The following is a 21,201-nucleotide window of genomic DNA, read 5'->3' as shown; positions in this document are numbered from 1 at the left end:
GAACAATGGAAGATAAACAACAGAAAAGAACTAGCGTACAAATAACCTTAACTAGAACTGTACAATGTGAATGAGAAAACCTTTGTGTTAGGAGTGGCATCGGGGAGAGACACACAAGGGCTTTGCTTTGGGATATGAATGAATGTAAGCGATGGTACTGTACAGTACATACATTGCACGTACTGTACGTGTGTGGATGAGTTGCTGTGGTACGTAAAGACAGTTGTAAGTGAAAATTTTGTCGAAACTCAGATATACGTATGTTAACTCGTTCGTTTAGATTGAAGTGCCCATTACTGTAAAAGAAAACTAAACTGGTCTACATGGCTTTGTTTTTATAATAACCATTTTCGGGTGTCATCTTACTCATGGACTACTCTTTTTTCTCTTAGCCCATGTCAAAATATGGCTGGGTTTCAAGATTGGGCTACAAGTAGCATAGTGAGATATTTGTAGGGCTCTAGGGGATTAGATTTGGACTACTTACTACTTTTTGAGCGACTATAAAAATAATTTCGGCTATATTTCGAGGAATTCTGTTTGCTTTTTATAAAACTTATCTGGAACCTACCGAACTCTTATCTGCAGTTTATTATTATTATTATTATTATTATTATTTATTAAATTTATATTTTGCATGTTATTCTGTTTTAAAATCATTGATATATATTTAGTAATTTGTTTGAAATGATTAAACAAAGATAAATTTAAATAACAATAATTTATGTCTATTTTTAATAATAAAGGTTAGAAATACAGACCTCAATGAAAGAACTTCTACATTTGGCATTCTTCTTACAATATGTACATCTGATAATTCACTGCCCCTAAAAAAATATATATATATATATAAAAATTAAGTTTTTTGAATGAAAATAAATTCAGAATGAATGATACATATGGAATAAACAAATAAAAAATTCTGAACATTTCAAGTTGTGGATAAATGTGGGACTAATAAGTGATATTAAATTAATATAAAGAAATTGCTTTTTGTCCTTGGTTTAATTAAATTAATTAAAAACCTACTAATGTGAGTTGGGAATAAGGACTTATCACAACAGTGATAATAAGCACAAACACCCAGGTATCAATGGAATACATTTAATAAAATGAGAAGGGGTGTACATTAAAATCAATTAAATTAACAATTAACATGAAATAACCAAAATGCATTTCGGACTATCGGAATAGTCCCTCTTCAGTTGGCATACATATATAAAAAAAAAGGTGAGATACTTAAAATTATACAAGACAAAGGAACCGTTATAAAGGTATGATCACTGAACAATAAATGGGTGTAGAGGAGACAGGCTTAAGGTGGCTTCATTATGTTACATGGTAGCTTGACATAAGGGTTGGCCATTGTGATTGTTGCCATTTGGTTGCCATTGTTGGCCATAATGAAGGTTAGCCATTAAGATGTTAGTCACTACTTGTTTTCCAGATGTTGCCTGTAACACACCTCCCTCATAACTTCTTTGCATCTTGTAGCAGTGCTACCTTCAAACTCCATCTTACTACTGTTATGGTATGTAGATATAACTTATTTTATAAAACAATTACCTTATTATTCCGCTAATTTTAATACTGTTTATAATAGTAACCCTTATGTCAAGCTACCATGTAACATAATGAAGCCACCTTAAGCCTGTCTCCTCTACACCCATTTGTTGCTCAATGATCATATCTTTATAATGGTTCCTTTGTCTTGTATAAGTTTAAGTATCTCACCTTTTTTATATATGTATACCAACTGAAGAGGGACTATTCCGATAGTCCGAAATGCATTTTGGTTATTTTGATTATTTTATGTTAATTGTTAATTTAATTGATTTTTATGTACACCCCTTCTCGTTTTATTAAATTTATTCCATTGATACCTGGGTGTTTGTGCTTATTATCACTGGTGTAATAAGTCTTTATTCCCACCTCACATTAGTAGGTTTTTAATTAATTTAAGTGATATTAATTTGGACTATTAATTTAAAGAACATTAAAGAACTCAAGTGTTCCTTCTGTGATTTTGGTAATTTCTTTATATACTGTATGTTTAGATTAGAGGTCTAAACTTATATAATATATAACCTCTTTTGCATATCAACTCTTTTTCAAAATTTAATTTAATTTGCTGACCTCTTTCTAAATTGATACAAAATAAAAATAAATTACACATAGGATAAACTAAAAACAAACTGGAATTAATAATTTTATTTATTAAACATAAGTCAAATTTGAAAATCATGGGACTTACTTTACTAAAATTTAAAGATAATAATATGTAATTAATAGTAATAATAATGATAATAATTGGGCAAGGCAACCAGACTTTACAAACATCCATAAGGCTATCTCATCTTTTGTACATGAATGACCTGAAACTTTTTGGAAAATCATCAGATGAAATCAAGTCTCTGATGAACACTGTCAGAATTTTTAGTAACAATATTGCAATGGACTTTGGACTAGATAAATACAAAAAATTTGATCTTCAACAAAACTGGGCAATAATATAAAATTAAAACACACTAACCTTGAGATTCTCCTGACAGACATATGAAAATCCAGAAAAACAAAAGCTTTCAGTATACTTCTGACTTGCTTCAGATTAAAATTTTCAGAAATGGGATGCCACAGGCTTCAATGTTTGAAAATGGAATTTGAAGAACTTACAGTGTTTTTAATTTTAGACTAGATAAATATGCAACCTTAGTAATAAAGAAAAGAAAGATTGTAACTAGTTTAAAAATGTCAGATGGAAGTGAAATAGTGTACTACCTAAAAAAAAGCTAAAGATACTCGGGTATCTTACAAACAGAAAACATCAAACACAATGAAGTCAAAAGCAAGATCAGCAGAGAATACCACGTATATTATGTAGGTACAGAAAGTTTCAAAATCAAAGCAGAATGACGGAAATACAATCAAAGCTATAAATACCTGGGTAGTATCTGCTATTTGTTACATTGCTGGCATAATTGACTGGATTCAGACAGAACTGGATGCTTTAGACTGAAAAACATGAAAAATAATGACAATTAACCATGCCCTACATCCATTAACAAACTTTATCTTCTGTACTATGAAAGAGGACAAGGATCACTACAGATCAAACAAACTGTTGAAGGAGAAAAGAGAAGTCTATTGAGATACATAAAAGCAAGTGAAGAGGAAATGTTGAAAGAAGCTAAGAATGCTGAATTACTGAAAATCAAAGTAACAAAGAAAGCATACCAAAAAGAGCAATTGACAACACAAAGGGACAACTGGAAGAATAAAACTCTCCATGGCCATTATCTTAAGAATACTGAAGGAAAAGTTGACAGTAGAAGAATATATAGTGGTCAAGAAAAGGAACTTTAAAGAAAGAAACAGAAGGTTTAACTCTTGTTGCACAAAAAGCATAAAAAAAGATGCAATCAAAACACAGGCTGAAAAGTCATATCATAATTCCAAATGCCACTTCTGCAAAAAGATGTGAACAAACTGTTCAACACATCATAAGTTCTCAAGAAAATTGCACAAACTGACTACCCTGAATGACATAATAAAGTAGTGACAATCATTCACTGGAATCTTTACAGAAAGTACGGTTTTCATTGCAGGAAGACTTAGTATGATTATAAGAGAAAAAATTGTTGAAAACAAGGAGGAAAAAATACTTTGGGATTCTCAGACAGACATATAAACATCTAGTTCAGCAGTTCTTAACCTGGGGTGCATGCACCTCAGGGGGTGCGAGAGAAATTTCAAAAAAAAAATTAATTAAAAAATATAAACGAGGAGCCCGTGTTCTCTACAATCTGTGGTACCCAGCAACACAACATCCTCACTTCATTCTCTACCGTCTCACTTCTACACTCTCTACTCTACGTCTCTCAGCACATAGCGCTTTTCATCAGTTGTTAGTACATGCAGTTAATAGCAAGGTTGAGGCCAAAGTTTTAAATGTGAAAACATGTACGTCTGACATTCAGTGCCACTTTCCTGTAAGCGTAGAAGTTTGACAATGGTGTTTGGAATGTTGAGCATGATTCCACTGACAATCCAATCACCATTGTCAACTTCTAGGCTTACAGGAAAGTGGTGCTGAACGTCCGATGTACACGTTTCTGTGTTTAAAACTTCGGCCTCGACCTGGCTAATGTAGTCACATTGTCATGCGCAGTACAGAAACTAGTTGAGATGTATTTGCACACCTTGAATACAGCACTTTTGCACATCAAAACAAAAGCCAGAAATCACTTAAATGCATCTGATGACTTACGCATGGCTGTTTCAAAAAGAAGAGCCTCGTTTTAATAGAATTATTATGAATAAACAACAACCTAGCCATTAAAATTTAAATATTGCTTTTTATGTTATATAGTGATATATATATTGTAAATAAATACGGCATTTGTTTATGCAATAAATGTTTTTTCTTAAATAAAAAATATGCACACATTTTTTTAAGAGGGTGAAAGAGCTTATTTTCAGATTCAATGGGTGCTGACCACTAAAAAGGTTAAGAACTGCTGATCTAGTTCATAACACCCCAGACATTATGCTAATGGAAAAACAAGATACAAACTATAAATATGCAGTCCCAGGTGACAAAAGATGGAGGAAAACAATTATAAAAAAGTCACTAAATATAAGAACCTGCAAATCAAGGTTGAAAGATTATAGAAGAAAATGACAGTTTAAATTGTACTTAGAGCACTAAGAACCAATCTAAGAGATTTAGAGCAACGCCTGAAGAATATTGCAAAAGAATTTCTGCAATATTTAGATACCCAGTTTACAAAACTTACAATAGACATCGCTATCTCAGTGTTTATAACTACATCACATATTTGTTGCTAGTATATAACCTACAATAGCCAGTTCTGAATTAATGAATTGAACTGTTTTTACACTTTATAAAAGAAGGCAAACAATTTTGTTAGTGTAAAAATTTATTTGTAATTAATTAACTATATGTGTGTCCATTTTGCATTAATTTCTACAACAAATTAATGTTTTAATTTACATTTATAAAATATACATCAATAATTTTCTATTTGATGAATTTTTAACCAATTTAATATTATGGAATTATTATTTAACATAATTTAAAAATTTTAATTATCAGTTCATTAATTTGATTGCCTGATATAGAAATAATCAATAATGAAATTATTTTTAATAACAGCTTATACATAAAGTACAAACATACATACATACATATATATATATATTTGTTTTTAATAAATTTTTGTCTTAAACGAACTTTAAGTAAAACTATTAAAAGTTTTATACAAGTAAAAAGTTTGATGAATGTTAAGAAACTTTTTACATTTAAAATAAATGTTTTAACATTTACTCATTTCATAAAAGATGTAAAGTATATCACTGTGAGAAAGGTATTAGTCTATTAAGAATATTACAGTGAATCAAAGAAAGATTTGCTATCAGCACAATATACTGGGCAAAAGCAAGATAATTTTCATCTGCAAGCCTAATTCTTAAATTTACTGAATATAGTTTGTAATTTACTATCCTTTTACTGTATAACTTGTCATATAATGACAGTTAATAGTAAAATAATGTACTGTACATATGTGATGAAAATTGTTATTCTTGTTAATTACAAATAAAACTAAATGTTTTCCTTCATACTTATAATCATATTTCTTATGACAATAAAAATAAGATTAATTTTTTATGATTTGCGAACAAATTGTAAACATACTTGAAAGTTTTCAATTAAACATTAAAATCAGAATGAAGATTGATGATAACTGCATCAGATCAAAACAAAATTGTGTATTAAAATAAAATACACAAACAGCAAAATAAAATTATTATTAAAATATTATGCCCCTTGTATATTCTATTTTAAAACTTAGTTTTAAAATAGAATATACAAGGGGCATCCAAAAAATGAAAAATATATGACTGTAAAAAAGAAAAAAAGCAGTAAGGATAGGAAAAAGTTAAGTAATTAGTACAAGACCAGCTACTTTTCTACATAGTAATCATTACAATTAAAGCAATCAAATTATGTAATAGCACAACACTAATTTTTAGATTCCTTTGTCACAGACTTTTATCACCAGTTCTTTCAGCCAGTTAGCAACAGCTTCTTTTACCTCATCATCTGTTCCAAAATATTCCAAATCGCCCCAAAAACTCTTTCAGCTTGGGAAAGAAGTGAAAGCCATTGGGGGTCAGGTCTATATGGCAAGTAGTTGAAAACATTCCAAGCAAATTTCTGAAGCACAGCTTGAGTGGCTGCAGTGGAGTGTGGTCACACCATTATCCTCCTTGATTAAACATTAAACATTGTTTCCTCACACTTGCTTCATTCATAATGTGATTACCATACACTTCCATGATTTGTTTATGAATTCTTTAGGACAAACTTTCTACATGTTTAAAAGCCAAGTAACACTTTGCACTTGGCAGAATTTTCAATTTTTGTACACATTTTAATTCTTGACAAAACAGTAACAATAAGCCTGCTGTTAATGAAACTCTATACATGCTAAGCTAATACACCAGAGAACAAATTGATCTTGAATCAATGGCACTAATTTACCAGCATAGAATGTTATGCACAAACATTCTTTATTTTCTGGATGTGTCTTATATATACTACGGAGAATATTCTAATTGTTTGAACTTGAATTTTAAATAATTAAAAAGTGAAAGTATTGCAATCATTCATAGCAGTGGCATGCCGTGACATTTGATAATAGGGAAGCTGTGTTTCTGTAAGAAGCCGATATCCAGAGGCAATCAGTCAATTGCGCGTCAGTGATGGTCTCGGGTCCATTTGTATTGTTTATTCGATAAGCCAGTAAAAACTGTAGACTTCTCTAAATATATTTTTAATATCACAATTACATTACGAATCACTAACCACGATATAAGGGCTACAATTAAAAATAAAATAATAAAAACTTACTTGGTGAAATAAAATGTGTGGTGGATGTACCGGTACATATCTGGTACAAAATATTCTTCAATTATATTAATATAGTTTTAAAGAAAATTATAATTAAATACAGCTTTGTAAAGAAACACATAAAAATATAAAATATTCTTTACTTTTTAAATCTTAAAACAATGCACTTAGTCCCTACTCCCTACTACCACTTTAGCTCCCTACGAGTGGCTAATGGATGGAATCAAAGACAGTTGCAGAGCGTGCATACATGCGGACTGCCAAATCCCTAGGATGCTGATACCGGCCAATGTCAAATACCTCTTTTGTCGCATCACTAGTATATCTCAAAGGACGTGACAGGGCTGTTGTAGATTTTAAACATTTCTCACCATAGCTGTAAAAATTTAAGTATGTTAAACTTAATAGTCATTTGTTTTCTAACTAATCTGTTTTAGGACCAAGTGTCCTCAGAAATTTCCAGAATGTACAACTTTTCAGTCACTCTTGTTGAACTGGAAAAATTTCTGTCTTTATTACATTAATAATACAAAGAAATCAGTCTCCACTGTACTCGGCTAGAAATGGTTCAGTTAAGCTTTCGTTTAAGTAAAATTTTGGCCTTTCATCGGGGTTTTGTTTATGTCCCCAATTCCCTAATCACTTAATTATTTAACTACTTCTTAAGTAGAAATAAGTTGAAACCAGTTACTTTGTACTCAAATATTTGTAGTCTCGGGAAAAAAGTGGAAAGACAAATTTGTATGACAAACGGATATATAAATCGTAAATGTAAGGAAAATAAATTCTAGAGCTTTTTCTGTATCTTGTGCATCTCTCTCATTCATTAAATTTAGTCATAAATGATGATGTCAAAGTAACAGTTAATTTTTTAACATTATACAAGAATTGTACACGTTTTTTTCTACATCCCCTTAGAGATGGGATATACGAAATCGTAATATCACTGGTTTAACATTGAAATCCATGAGTAATATAAAATCGAAGAGCGGAATAAAAATATGAAATATTTTAATGGATTTTTTTAAAACTCCTGTCAACTATACAGAACTATCATGAAAACATACCAGTAAATTCTTATCGGTTGGGTTAAGTTATAAATCTACTCGCGATTCACGTAATCAGGTGAGGGCGCCCAAATATCTAGCAGGCGGGTGGCTAACAGCCCAGAACCAGTCATGGATAGAATTCGATGCGGTATACGTGTAGCATCCACCCAAGAACCTCGGCTTCCACCAGCTAAACCGGGTGAGGTTGGTGCTCTGTAAAGCGCATGCGCGAATCTGGCTTTTTGAATGCTGACAATACAGCGCTTCCACTCCGCCACTAATATTCGAATATACAATAGCGATACTATGTTTTTTTCACACGTAGTATAGAAATTTGTAATAAGATACATAATGCGGTTATAATAAAATATTGTGCAATTATTTTCATATAATTAAAATTAATATGTATTTATTTTTTAGAAAATACAAGGGAAGTGGCGCATCCACTGCTTCCAATGACGGCATGCCACTGATTCATAGATACAAATTAAGAGGTAAATTATTTTCATATTCAATTGCATTTGACTTTGAATATTCAATCTTGGACTTCATTTAATAAATAAGTAAATAAATTCAGCTAATTTCAAGGAGCTAACTTTTTATTATAAAAAAAAATGAAGATTATTAATTTATACTTTCTATGTTATTCTAAGAGTTTAAGCTGACCATCGTCAGCTTAAACTCTTAGACTAGATTTTAGACTTAATTTTGACTAGAGACATTTCTTTTTAACAAAAAGATGGGTTCCTGAATATACCAGAATTTATTTACATTGCCAAGTTTTATTAACTTTTAGGGCTTTGTTTAAAATAAAGTAATTTATTACTTCAAAATGTTAATGTGTTGTTTATATTTAAAAGAAAAGTTAAATAATTCAGCAGTTTCATTATAGTTCATGTTAAGTTCATTTGTAACATGTGTCAGACATGTGTCAGGTGTGTGGATGTCAGCAAGTGGTGGTCCACAGCTTGGTCACACGTGTCAGGTAGGTGAGGTAACAGTATCCCCAAGAATGTGGGGGAGATTGTCCCGCCTAGAGAGGGAAAAATGGTGAGAGAGGGAAAATTTGTGTGCTTCCCTTTGGGTGTGTGTAGAGTCAGAGTTGTGTGTGGAGGCAGTGCTGAGAGGAGTGCTGACCGCAGTACTGACCAGGGAGCTAACCAGAGTGGGTAGCTGCGTGGCTGGTCAAGAACCAGTATTGTAATTACCAATAATTGTCGGGTGCCTGAGTGTTGCTTGATTGTGGAGTGCCAGAGAGTCACTCGCTGATTTGGAGACATTAAAGTGTTTTTTTGTATTGTTATTGTTACAAAGGAAGTGTGTACTGTGTTCTTTTAGACCGTGTAAACGGGAACATTTCATACCACCATCATCACAACATCATTTTTTATACAACAGTTCAAATGTCTTTAACATCAGTTTCTATCATGTTAAAGTTTATAACTTATTTATTACTCTACAGATTATTCTAAGAAAATTTATAGCAATTCTACCACTAATGTAACATTTATAAAACTGCAAACTTACCAACAATTTAATTTCCGCACACTGTTTAAATCTTGAGCTCTTGTTCGAGATAACACTATGTTCTCGGTAAGAATAGTCATACTGAAGATTAATTACTTTGAAATCAATATTTACATACTGGAAAAAAAAAATTAATATAAATCATGAATACATAATTAATGTTGAAAATGCTTGACTGTAGTAAAACATTACAATTAAAAAAATATTGTATTTTACTTAAATTATTATGCATGCGATAAAATATTAAAATATACACAGTACAATATTGATTAAATTTATTTGTAGCAGGGTCATTTTGGCCATGCTATACCAAGTACAGTAAATAGAATCTGAATTTAACAGTCACCCTTAGAACCAGAGTCCTTACCAATATAAATCAAGTATCCATTAAAAATCAACATACATTTTTACAATTACAAGGTTTTTTTAAATAAGTAAATAAATTCAGCTAATTTCAAGGATACATGTTTAATTTAATAGAAATCAGAAATAGTCAAAGAACTGCTTAAATTATAAAAATATTTTTATGCAATAATTAATTAACATTACATACTTAAGTTATTTTTACTTATCCAAAGTATAAGTGTGTTTTAAAATCATTGACATTTTATGTTTGGAATCCAAATCAATAATCATCATGAGTGGACCACATAATGTATTATGCAATAGATGTATGTGGTCTTATAATATAAATATTTTCTACGATTGTAAAAATTTTATTTGTAGAATTCAAGTAAATGTGTTTTCCAGATGTCAAATGACAGAGACCATTTTCAAAATTAATTGTGTATTTAAAAAGTGACTTATTTCAATAAAAAATAATTAAATTTATTAGAAAAAAGTCAAAAACAAATTTACATTTTACAACCATGATTTTGATTAATTAATGGTTTTTTATTCTTTCTTAATTTTTTAGATACACAATTAATTTTAAAAATGGTTCTTTTGTTAGTAGTCTAATGGTAACATAATAGAAGTTATTGAATATTTTAATATATTTGGCCTTCCTCTTTTGGGTGAAAGATCTAAAACACAGATTTCAGAAAGATCTAAAGATATCTTACAGAACATTTTATATGGGAAGGTTTTAGAAATCTCATTCACTGTATTTGTAACCAGCAGACAGATTCTCACTTAGTAAATTCTGAGTCTTCTTTGTTCTATTATTCATTTATGAACTTTCCAAATAAAAATAAATTCTGTTTTTTAAAATCTTTCAGTTTCCAAAAATTCTCAAAATTAGCTTGTTTATCTTCATATTTTAACAGATTTATATACTCTTTTGAACAAAGATAATTCTTGTTTTCAAACACTTTAGCATTAACAATTTTCAAAGTTTTAGTGTATTCTTTTCTACTATTTTTCTTAATTTTTCTAATATTTTTTGCATAATGAAATTCATTTCATGTCCTAACAAACAGTAAATAATGTAAATCTTAAAGCTTCCATCTGATTTGTTTGACAATGTTAATAATTGTTTTACTCACTTCCATTTTTGAAGTATTATTTCAATTTTGTGGCAGCATATCTGAAAAACACATCAATTCAAACATGAAATATGCAATAAATATCACTTTTCTATTATTTTCTAAAATTTACTTCTCTAAACTGCTATCTGATTGCATATAGTCTTTTTTATTTATAGTATTTTTATTTTTGAATTACAATTTGTTTTTCAGAACATAAACCCATTGCAAGTCAAGAAGAGACTGTGTTGACAAACTGAAAAAAAAAAAACCTTCAGTGATTTAAAAAAAGTTATCTTTCTACAATCATTTATAAAGTCTGTAGGATGTTTATAACTTTTTGATAAAATTTATTTATTTATTGCAGTTGTGACTACAAAAAGAACAGTTTCATAAAATGTATTTTGACTTATTGTTTTAAATCATGCTTTCTTTGGTAGCATAAATGACTGATAATGATATCTGTGATTACAATAAGCAAATTCTACTGTATAACAAATTTTTTATATATTTTTACTTTAATCTGGAATATCCTGGACATTATTTATATTATGGATATTGTATTAGTTACTTTTATTGTTTTATCGTATAATTTTATTGAATAATAATTACATATGGGCAAAGGACCCCGAACGGGACATCACTAGATTAACAAGGGGTGTGAAGTTCATTTGTCCAGGGTCCAGGGGTCACCAAACTTTTTTCACAGCATGTCAGATAACCGAGAGAATGATGAGCGTGGGCCGTATAACCATTTTGTTCAATACATCATACCAAATACACAAAAAAATAAAGACAACCAACATATTTGTTTACCAATACACTTGCTGTAGCCATCGTGTTTACACAAACATGATGGCTACAGCAAGTTCATAATCGCTTTTCTTTGAAACTTCATTGAAGATACTGGTATTTATACAAAATGCACTCTGATATCCAAAGTCGCAAAAAGTTGCCAAAGTTTTTATTTCACTGATTTATCTAAAAATTATATTACTATCAAATACAAAAATCAGATTGTAAGTAAGAATGCCAAAAATTGATTCAGTAATTTTAATGTTTCTACATAGTAAGTATATCTACAATCTAGGATGTTTCCATATAAATAAATACATTTTAGCCTATTTGTGGCACAGTGCGGCGATGGGCAGGACGAACCGACCTCACAGGCCGTAGTTTGGTGACCCCCAGTCTAGCCGGTACTTCAAAGAGCGGCCTTAGGCAGAAAGCCTTTTTAGTCAGCAACAATCTTGTAAAAATTAAGTCAAATAAACTAATATTACACTAGAAATGAAAAATACTCGATATTTTTTTTTTTTCTAACGGTACGTGGAACAACAAAAATGCTAGAGCTTTAATATTCTTTTTGAAATTGAATAAAAACATATTGAAGAAAACAAGAAATGGCCAAAATTATGTATTTAAATTTGTTAAAATGAAATAAAGAATAAAAGAAATAAAATACAATAGAATTAAATTTATTATCAATATCTATACANATTACATATAATGTAGTAAGAAAGTATATAATTTTTTATTTTTGGGGGTATGCAGAACAGATTAATCATATTCCCATAAAAATTTATGGTAAATTAATAATCGGTTAACAAACAATTCTGACAGCGAACACAGTCTTGGAATGGATTATGTTCGTTAACCGATCATCCACTGTATCTTAATAAAATTTCTTTTAATCTTATTTTATTTTTCATAAATTTCTTCCATTGTATTATTACCCATTTTTTATACATTCTATTTTAAATGATTTTTATTTGTGTTTTTAAAAGGTTCAAACTCTGCAAACCTGGATACATCTTCCAAAATAGCAACAAATTGAACCTTAAAAGAAATTCCAGGATAATCTATTGCAAATTCTAACATTTTTGATCTTCAAAGACAATCTTCCTCAGGATTCTTTAAATTGGAATGCAGAAATGGAATGTTTTTAAGAATTATTTAAAAAACATAAAACCGAGAATTTTTAACTAATTCCCTTAAAAAGATTTTAAAATAATTTAAATAGATTAAATTTCCACATTCCAAATTAAAGAATCCTGAGGAAGATCAAAAATGTTAGAATTTGCAATCCTGGAATTTCTTTTAAGGTTCAATTCATTGCTATTTTGTTTTTAAAAGGGAGGTTGTTTTATTGTTTATTGCGGAAAAGTATTTCTTGCCTATGGTATTTATTACCTTTGTAATCATTATTAAAAATTTAAAAATAAATTAAAATTTTTTCATTTTTTATAATGAATTAAAATTTTCCAATAATAAGTTTATATTTTAATTTGTGTTTTAACTTACTAATATTATCTAATTTTTGCAGATGTGGTAGAGCTCGAAGAACTGTCAAACGATAAGATTCTGTTTCTGCACACGGATTTTCAGCAAGCCACAAGCTGTGAAGTCTAGGTAATACTTGAAGATAACACACTTCATTTAGATCTTCAATTTTATTTTTCCGTAAATATAATTCCTGCAGATTCCGGCAATATGCAAAATCTATTAACGTTATAATGTTATTGACACTGCAAATAGAACAAGACAATCATCTTAAAAATATATATAATTTTATAAATTTTATAATTTTTTAATTAACATTGTTTCTTATTCTACAGTTAATATTCATGAGAGAGAATACTTTTTCATCACTGTATTAAACACTAAGAACAGATAGCATTTTTTTTCAAATCTGATTTCATCTGCATTTGTCAATAGAAAAATAGATATTTAAAACTATTCAGAAATAGTATTTCATTTGCATTTTAAGACACATTTAATAATTTTATTCTTTGTATTTCCATAACATACATGTCATATTTTTTATGTATTAGTTCTACATATATTTAGTAATACTAATACATATGAAAAGTTATACAATGAAACTACCAAGTGGAAAAAATATCCAATTGATAGTAGTCATTTTATTAAGAAATTTTCACTAAAATTTGACAATAAACTGTAGTACTTCAGTTCCATATTTGAGTCTTTTATTTTAATATTCTCACCCAGTGGTTTTGTTGTAAGACCTCTTGCATTCTTATTTCTCCATGTCCGAATAGGTCTGACCATGTCATTGTTCAGAATGCACTCCAATTGGTAGAAAAGTAAAGATGTCCAATTGCAAGGGTATAAGAATGAGGAAAATTGTGCTGGCCATCTTTTCCCTTTTTGGGCTGCTTCTCTTTGGAGTAAACCTTTGAGCAAAGGGGCATAGGAAATTGTTTGAAAAGAAAGAAACTCTTTAGCCTGAGTATCACACACAACTAGGATATATGCATATAGATATACATATATTGAAAGGATCATGCTCTCTTTGAAACAGTGCAGCAGAGACGGATCCCTAACAGAAGAAAAAGGAGAAGGAGAAAGTGACTGAAATCAAGATACTGTACATTCAGTGAGTTCTTCATGCATTAAATATTCCTCATACCAAAATGCTCAGAGGCGAGAACTTCTCGATATCTGATAACCCATGAGATATGGGCAATGAGTCTAAAGAGTGTTATTGTCAAATTTAGGTCCCCTTCACTAGGTAGGATAAGTTTTAAATGATTTATATATTAGAAAAGTGTAAGTATCTGTTAAATTTTTTTAGTATTCTTTGAGATATTTTGTTGTTATTATGATAATGACAAAAACTGGGAAATTGAGAATATCAAGATATTATTGATAATGATTCTTCTAGTGATAAATGATTACTTTTTATTAACGAGATTCTGTCATCCGTAATTTACTTAAATATACTTTTAATATACTTAAAGTGCTTGACTTCCAAAATTAAGTCTAGTATTATTTAAGGAACTATCAAATAGAAAAATAATTTTAATATAATAAATAATCTATCAGAATGTTAAAGATAATAATGAAGAACATAATAACAATCCACAAAACCTTTTTTTACAAGTGTTATGTCCATAACAAACGCCACAAACGCTTTCGACCTCCACCGAGGTCTGCTTCAGGTGGTGACTGACTGCATTTCCTCCTGACCATTGTAATGATGACGCATGAGATGTAAATAGTTGTTCGTGTCGGGTTTCACCCCTCCGCCTGTCCCAGTTTGAATTCCTCAAACAAATACCTCCATGCCTGGGCAATTGTTTCACCATCCTTGAAGTTGATGCAGGTGCCCCCACTGTTAGCTTTATATATCGCCCAGGCCTCCAGGTGATGGATGTGATCTGTTTGAAACGCTTGCCTGATTAGTCTGGTATTACGGAAGTCTGCCAATATTTCAGGGTCGGTAACGTAGGACGACAAGGCAGTGATGTGCCTGTTATTTTTAATATCTGCTTGATGTTCACGTAACCGTTTTTGTGTTGAGCAGATGGTGGAGCCAATGTAAACCAAGTCCCTATGGAATCTATCGTCCCTGATGGGGATGGAGTATACCCCTGGTGCCCTGATGAGATCTATCGCGTCCTTGATGTTGCGCAGCATGTCGTAAATAGTGTCAGTTCTCATGTATGCGATCTTCGTGTGGTTATGGTAAGCAATCTCCCTGTATAGGGGGTCTAAATGAGAGTTGAACCGGACAACCGCACGCCTAACGTTCTTATTGGGATGGAGGTTGTCGTCTGGCAAAGGCAGCAGGCTGTCACTGCGGCGTGGGAGACAGTGGGTGTAAGCACAGGCTAAACTGTGAACCATGCCTTTGCTATAGCCATGCTCAAGGGCGATTTTTTCTATGCGTCAGAGCTCTAGCCGGGTGTCGCAGTCAATTGTGTGGTGAGTGAAGGCCCGTCTGGTGAGGGCATGGAAGGCCGCAATTTTGTAAACAAAGGGGTCGGAGGAGTTTGCAAGGATGAAAAGTGGGAGCTGATCTGGTTTACGGTAAATGCTCATTTCTAGCTTACCACCCTGAGGCATATCTTAACATCTAGAAAATGTGCACTCAAGTTGCTAACCTGATCCAAGCTGAGGGTGAGGTATGCATTGTCATTCATGGCCAACAAAAAATCGTCAAGCTTTTGTCAAGCTGTGGAGTTTGTTACAGACATAACACTTGTATAAAAAGGTTTCGTAGATTGTTATTTATCAATGCAGTGTTAAGTTGTTGGAAGTCATTTTTTGTGTTAAGAACATAATATTGATCATGAGTGGATTAAATTGAGAATAATAATAATACAGTCGACCCCCATATAAGATCATTGATTATTCCGTTTTATATGAATTCCATGTTGTACGAGTCACTTTAATTTTACAAATATGTGTACCGGGCTGTGAACGGCTCACGTATTTGTAAAATTTAAGTGACTCGTACAACATGGAATTCATATAAAACGGAATAATCAATGATCTTATACGGGGGTCGACTGTATTATTATTATTCTCAATTTAATCCACTCATGATCAATATTATGTTCTTAACACAAAAAATGACTTCCAACAACTTAACACTGCATTGATAAATAACAATCTACGAAACCTTTTTATACAAGTGTTATGTCTGTAACAAACTCCACAGCTTGACAAAAGCTTGACGATTTTTTGTTGGCCATGAATGACAATGCATACCTCACCCTCAGCTTGGATCAGGTTAGCAACTTGAGTGCACATTTTCTAGATGTTAAGATATGCCTCAGGGTGGTAAGCTAGAAATGAGCATTTACCGTAAACCAGATCAGCTCCCACTTTTCATCCTTGCAAACTCCTCCGACCCCTTTGTTTACAAAATTGCGGCCTTCCATGCCCTCACCAGACGGGCCTTCACTCACCACACAATTGACTGCGACACCCGGCTAGAGCTCTGACGCATAGAAAAAATCGCCCTTGAGCATGGCTATAGCAAAGGCATGGTTCACAGTTTAGCCTGTGCTTACACCCACTGTCTCCCACGCCGCAGTGACAGCCTGCTGCCTTTGCCAGACGACAACCTCCATCCCAATAAGAACGTTAGGCGTGCGGTTGTCCGGTTCAACTCTCATTTAGACCCCCTATACAGGGAGATTGCTTACCATAACCACACGAAGATCGCATACATGAGAACTGACACTATTTACGACATGCTGCGCAACATCAAGGACGCGATAGATCTCATCAGGGCACCAGGGGTATACTCCATCCCCATCAGGGACGATAGATTCCATAGGGACTTGGTTTACATTGGCTCCACCATCTGCTCAACACAAAAACGGTTACGTGAACATCAAGCAGATATTAAAAATAACAGGCACATCACTGCCTTGTCGTCCTACGTTACCGACCCTGAAATATTGGCAGACTTCCGTAATACCAGACTAATCAGGCAAGCGTTTCAAACAGATCACATCCATCACCTGGAGGCCTGGGCGATATATAAAGCTAACAGTGGGGGCACCTGCATCAACTTCAAGGATGGTGAAACAATTGCCCAGGCATGGAGGTATTTGTTTGAGGAATTCAAACTGGGACAGGCGGAGGGGTGAAACCCGACACGAACAACTATTTACATCTCATGCGTCATCATTACAATGGTCAGGAGGAAATGCAGTCAGTCACCACCTGAAGCAGACCTCGGTGGAGGTCGAAAGCGTTTGTGGCGTTTGTTATGGACATAACACTTGTAAAAAAAGGTTTTGTGGATTGTTATTATGTTCTTCATTATTATCTTTAACATTCTGATAGATTATTTATTATATTAAAATTATTTTTCTATTTGATAGTTCCTTAAATAATACTAGACTTAATTTTGGAAGTCAAGCACTTTAAGTATATTAAAAGTATATTTAAGTAAATTACGGATGACAGAATCTCGTTAATAAAAAGTAATCATTTATCACTAGAAGAATCATTATCAATAATATCTTGATATTCTCAATTTCCCAGTTTTTGTCATTATCATAATAACAACAAAATATCTCAAAGAATACTAAAAAAATTTAACAGATACTTACACTTTTCTAATATATAAATCATTTAAAACTTATCCTACCTAGTGAAGGGGACCTAAATTTGACAATAACACTCTTTAGACTCATTGCCCATATCTCATGGGTTATCAGATATCGAGAAGTTCTCGCCTCTGAGCATTTTGGTATGAGGAATATTTAATGCATGAAGAACTCACTGAATGTACAGTATCTTGATTTCAGTCACTTTCTCCTTCTCCTTTTTCTTCTGTTAGGGATCCGTCTCTGCTGCACTGTTTCAAAGAGAGCATGATCCTTTCAATATATGTATATCTATATGCATATATCCTAGTTGTGTGTGATACTCAGGCTAAAGAGTTTCTTTCTTTTCAAACAATTTCCTATGCCCCTTTGCTCAAAGGTTTACTCCAAAGAGAAGCAGCCCAAAAAGGGAAAAGATGGCCAGCACAATTTTCCTCATTCTTATACCCTTGCAATTGGACATCTTTACTTTTCTACCAATTGGAGTGCATTCTGAACAATGACATGGTCAGACCTATTCGGACATGGAGAAATAAGAATGCAAGAGGTCTTACAACAAAACCACTGGGTGAGAATATTAAAATAAAAGACTCAAATATGGAACTGAAGTACTACAGTTTATTGTCAAATTTTAGTGAAAATTTCTTAATAAAATGACTACTATCAATTGGATATTTTTTCCACTTGGTAGTTTCATTGTATAACTTTTCATATGTATTAGTATTACTAAATATATGTAGAACTAATACATAAAAAATATGACATGTATGTTATGGAAATACAAAGAATAAAATTATTAAATGTGTCTTAAAATGCAAATGAAATACTATTTCTGAATAGTTTTAAATATCTATTTTTCTATTGACAAATGNGCAATAAATGGGTGTAGAGGAGACAGGCTTAAGGTGGCTTCATTATGTTACATGGTAGCTTGACATAAGGGTTGGCCATTGTGATTGTTGCCATTTGGTTGCCATTGTTGGCCATAATGAAGGTTAGCCATTAAGATGTTAGTCACTACTTGTTTTCCAGATGTTGCCTGTAACACACCTCCCTCATAACTTCTTTGCATCTTGTAGCAGTGCTACCTTCAAACTCCATCTTACTACTGTTATGGTATGTAGATATAACTTATTTTATAAAACAATTACCTTATTATTCCGCTAATTTTAATACTGTTTATAATAGTAACCCTTATGTCAAGCTACCATGTAACATAATGAAGCCACCTTAAGCCTGTCTCCTCTACACCCATTTGTTGCTCAATGATCATATCTTTATAATGGTTCCTTTGTCTTGTATAAGTTTAAGTATCTCACCTTTTTTATATATGTATACCAACTGAAGAGGGACTATTCCGATAGTCCGAAATGCATTTTGGTTATTTTGATTATTTTATGTTAATTGTTAATTTAATTGATTTTTATGTACACCCCTTCTCGTTTTATTAAATTTATTCCATTGATACCTGGGTGTTTGTGCTTATTATCACTGGTGTAATAAGTCTTTATTCCCACCTCACATTAGTAGGTTTTTAATTAATTTAAGTGATATTAATTTGGACTATTAATTTAAAGAACATCACTCAAGTGTTCCTTCTGTGATTTTGGTAATTTCTTTATATACTGTATGTTTAGATTAGAGGTCTAAACTTATATAATATATAACCTCTTTTGCATATCAACTCTTTTTCAAAATTTAATTTAATTTGCTGACCTCTTTCTAAATTGATACAAAATAAAAATAAATTACACATAGGATAAACTAAAAACAAACTGGAATTAATAATTTTATTTATTAAACATAAGTCAAATTTGAAAATCATGGGACTTACTTTACTAAAATTTAAAGATAATAATATGTAATTAATAGTAATAATAATGATAATAATTGGGCAAGGCAACCAGACTTTACAAACATCCATAAGGCTATCTCATCTTTTGTACATGAATGACCTGAAACTTTTTGGAAAATCATCAGATGAAATCAAGTCTCTGATGAACACTGTCAGAATTTTTAGTAACAATATTGCAATGGACTTTGGACTAGATAAATACAAAAAATTTGATCTTCAACAAAACTGGGCAATAATATAAAATTAAAACACACTAACCTTGAGATTCTCCTGACAGACATATGAAAATCCAGAAAAACAAAAGCTTTCAGTATACTTCTGACTTGCTTCAGATTAAAATTTTCAGAAATGGGATGCCACAGGCTTCAATGTTTGAAAATGGAATTTGAAGAACTTACAGTGTTTTTAATTTTAGACTAGATAAATATGCAACCTTAGTAATAAAGAAAAGAAAGATTGTAACTAGTTTAAAAATGTCAGATGGAAGTGAAATAGTGTACTACCTAAAAAAAAGCTAAAGATACTCGGGTATCTTACAAACAGAAAACATCAAACACAATGAAGTCAAAAGCAAGATCAGCAGAGAATACCACGTATATTATGTAGGTACAGAAAGTTTCAAAATCAAAGCAGAATGACGGAAATACAATCAAAGCTATAAATACCTGGGTAGTATCTGCTATTTGTTACATTGCTGGCATAATTGACTGGATTCAGACAGAACTGGATGCTTTAGACTGAAAAACATGAAAAATAATGACAATTAACCATGCCCTACATCCATTAACAAACTTTATCTTCTGTACTATGAAAGAGGACAAGGATCACTACAGATCAAACAAACTGTTGAAGGAGAAAAGAGAAGTCTATTGAGATACATAAAAGCAAGTGAAGAGGAAATGTTGAAAGAAGCTAAGAATGCTGAATTACTGAAAATCAAAGTAACAAAGAAAGCATACCAAAAAGAGCAATTGACAACACAAAGGGACAACTGGAAGAATAAAACTCTCCATGGCCATTATCTTAAGAATACTGAAGGAAAAGTTGACAGTAGAAGAATATATAGTGGTCAAGAAAAGGAACTTTAAAGAAAGAAACAGAAGGTTTAACTCTTGTTGCACAAGAAGCATAAAAAAAGATGCAATCAAAACACAGGCTGAAAAGTCATATCATAATTCCAAATGCCACTTCTGCAAAAAGATGTGAACAAACTGTTCAACACATCATAAGTTCTCAAGAAAATTGCACAAACTGACTACCCTGAATGACATAATAAAGTAGTGACAATCATTCACTGGAATCTTTACAGAAAGTACGGTTTTCATTGCAGGAAGACTTAGTATGATTATAAGAGAAAAAATTGTTGAAAACAAGGAGGAAAAAATACTTTGGGATTCTCAGACAGACATATAAACATCTAGTTCAGCAGTTCTTAACCTGGGGTGCATGCACCTCAGGGGGTGCGAGAGAAATTTCAAAAAAAAAATTAATTAAA

The 21,201-nt window shown here is 31.7% G+C and overlaps 1 protein-coding gene across 1 annotated transcript in view; it reads right to left on the bottom strand.

Annotated features, from left to right (window-relative positions):
* Positions 1-21,201, bottom strand: part of LOC111631068 — a 50,708-nt gene that overhangs the window by 20,099 nt on the left and 9,408 nt on the right. The window contains exons 4-5 of the mRNA XM_023375261.1: positions 20,387-20,443; positions 13,281-13,510 (exon numbers count right to left, since the gene is read on the bottom strand). Coding sequence (XP_023231029.1) covers positions 13,281-13,510; positions 20,387-20,443 — 287 coding nt within the window. The remainder of the gene's footprint in view (positions 1-13,280; positions 13,511-20,386; positions 20,444-21,201) is intronic.

The sequence above is a fragment of the Centruroides sculpturatus genome, unplaced genomic scaffold, assembly GCF_000671375.1.
Source record: "Centruroides sculpturatus isolate CEXI.00-Female unplaced genomic scaffold, Cexi_2.0 scaffold654, whole genome shotgun sequence".
NCBI lineage: Eukaryota > Metazoa > Arthropoda > Arachnida > Scorpiones > Buthidae > Centruroides > Centruroides sculpturatus.
This window is presented reverse-complemented; position numbering and strand designations above follow the sequence as displayed.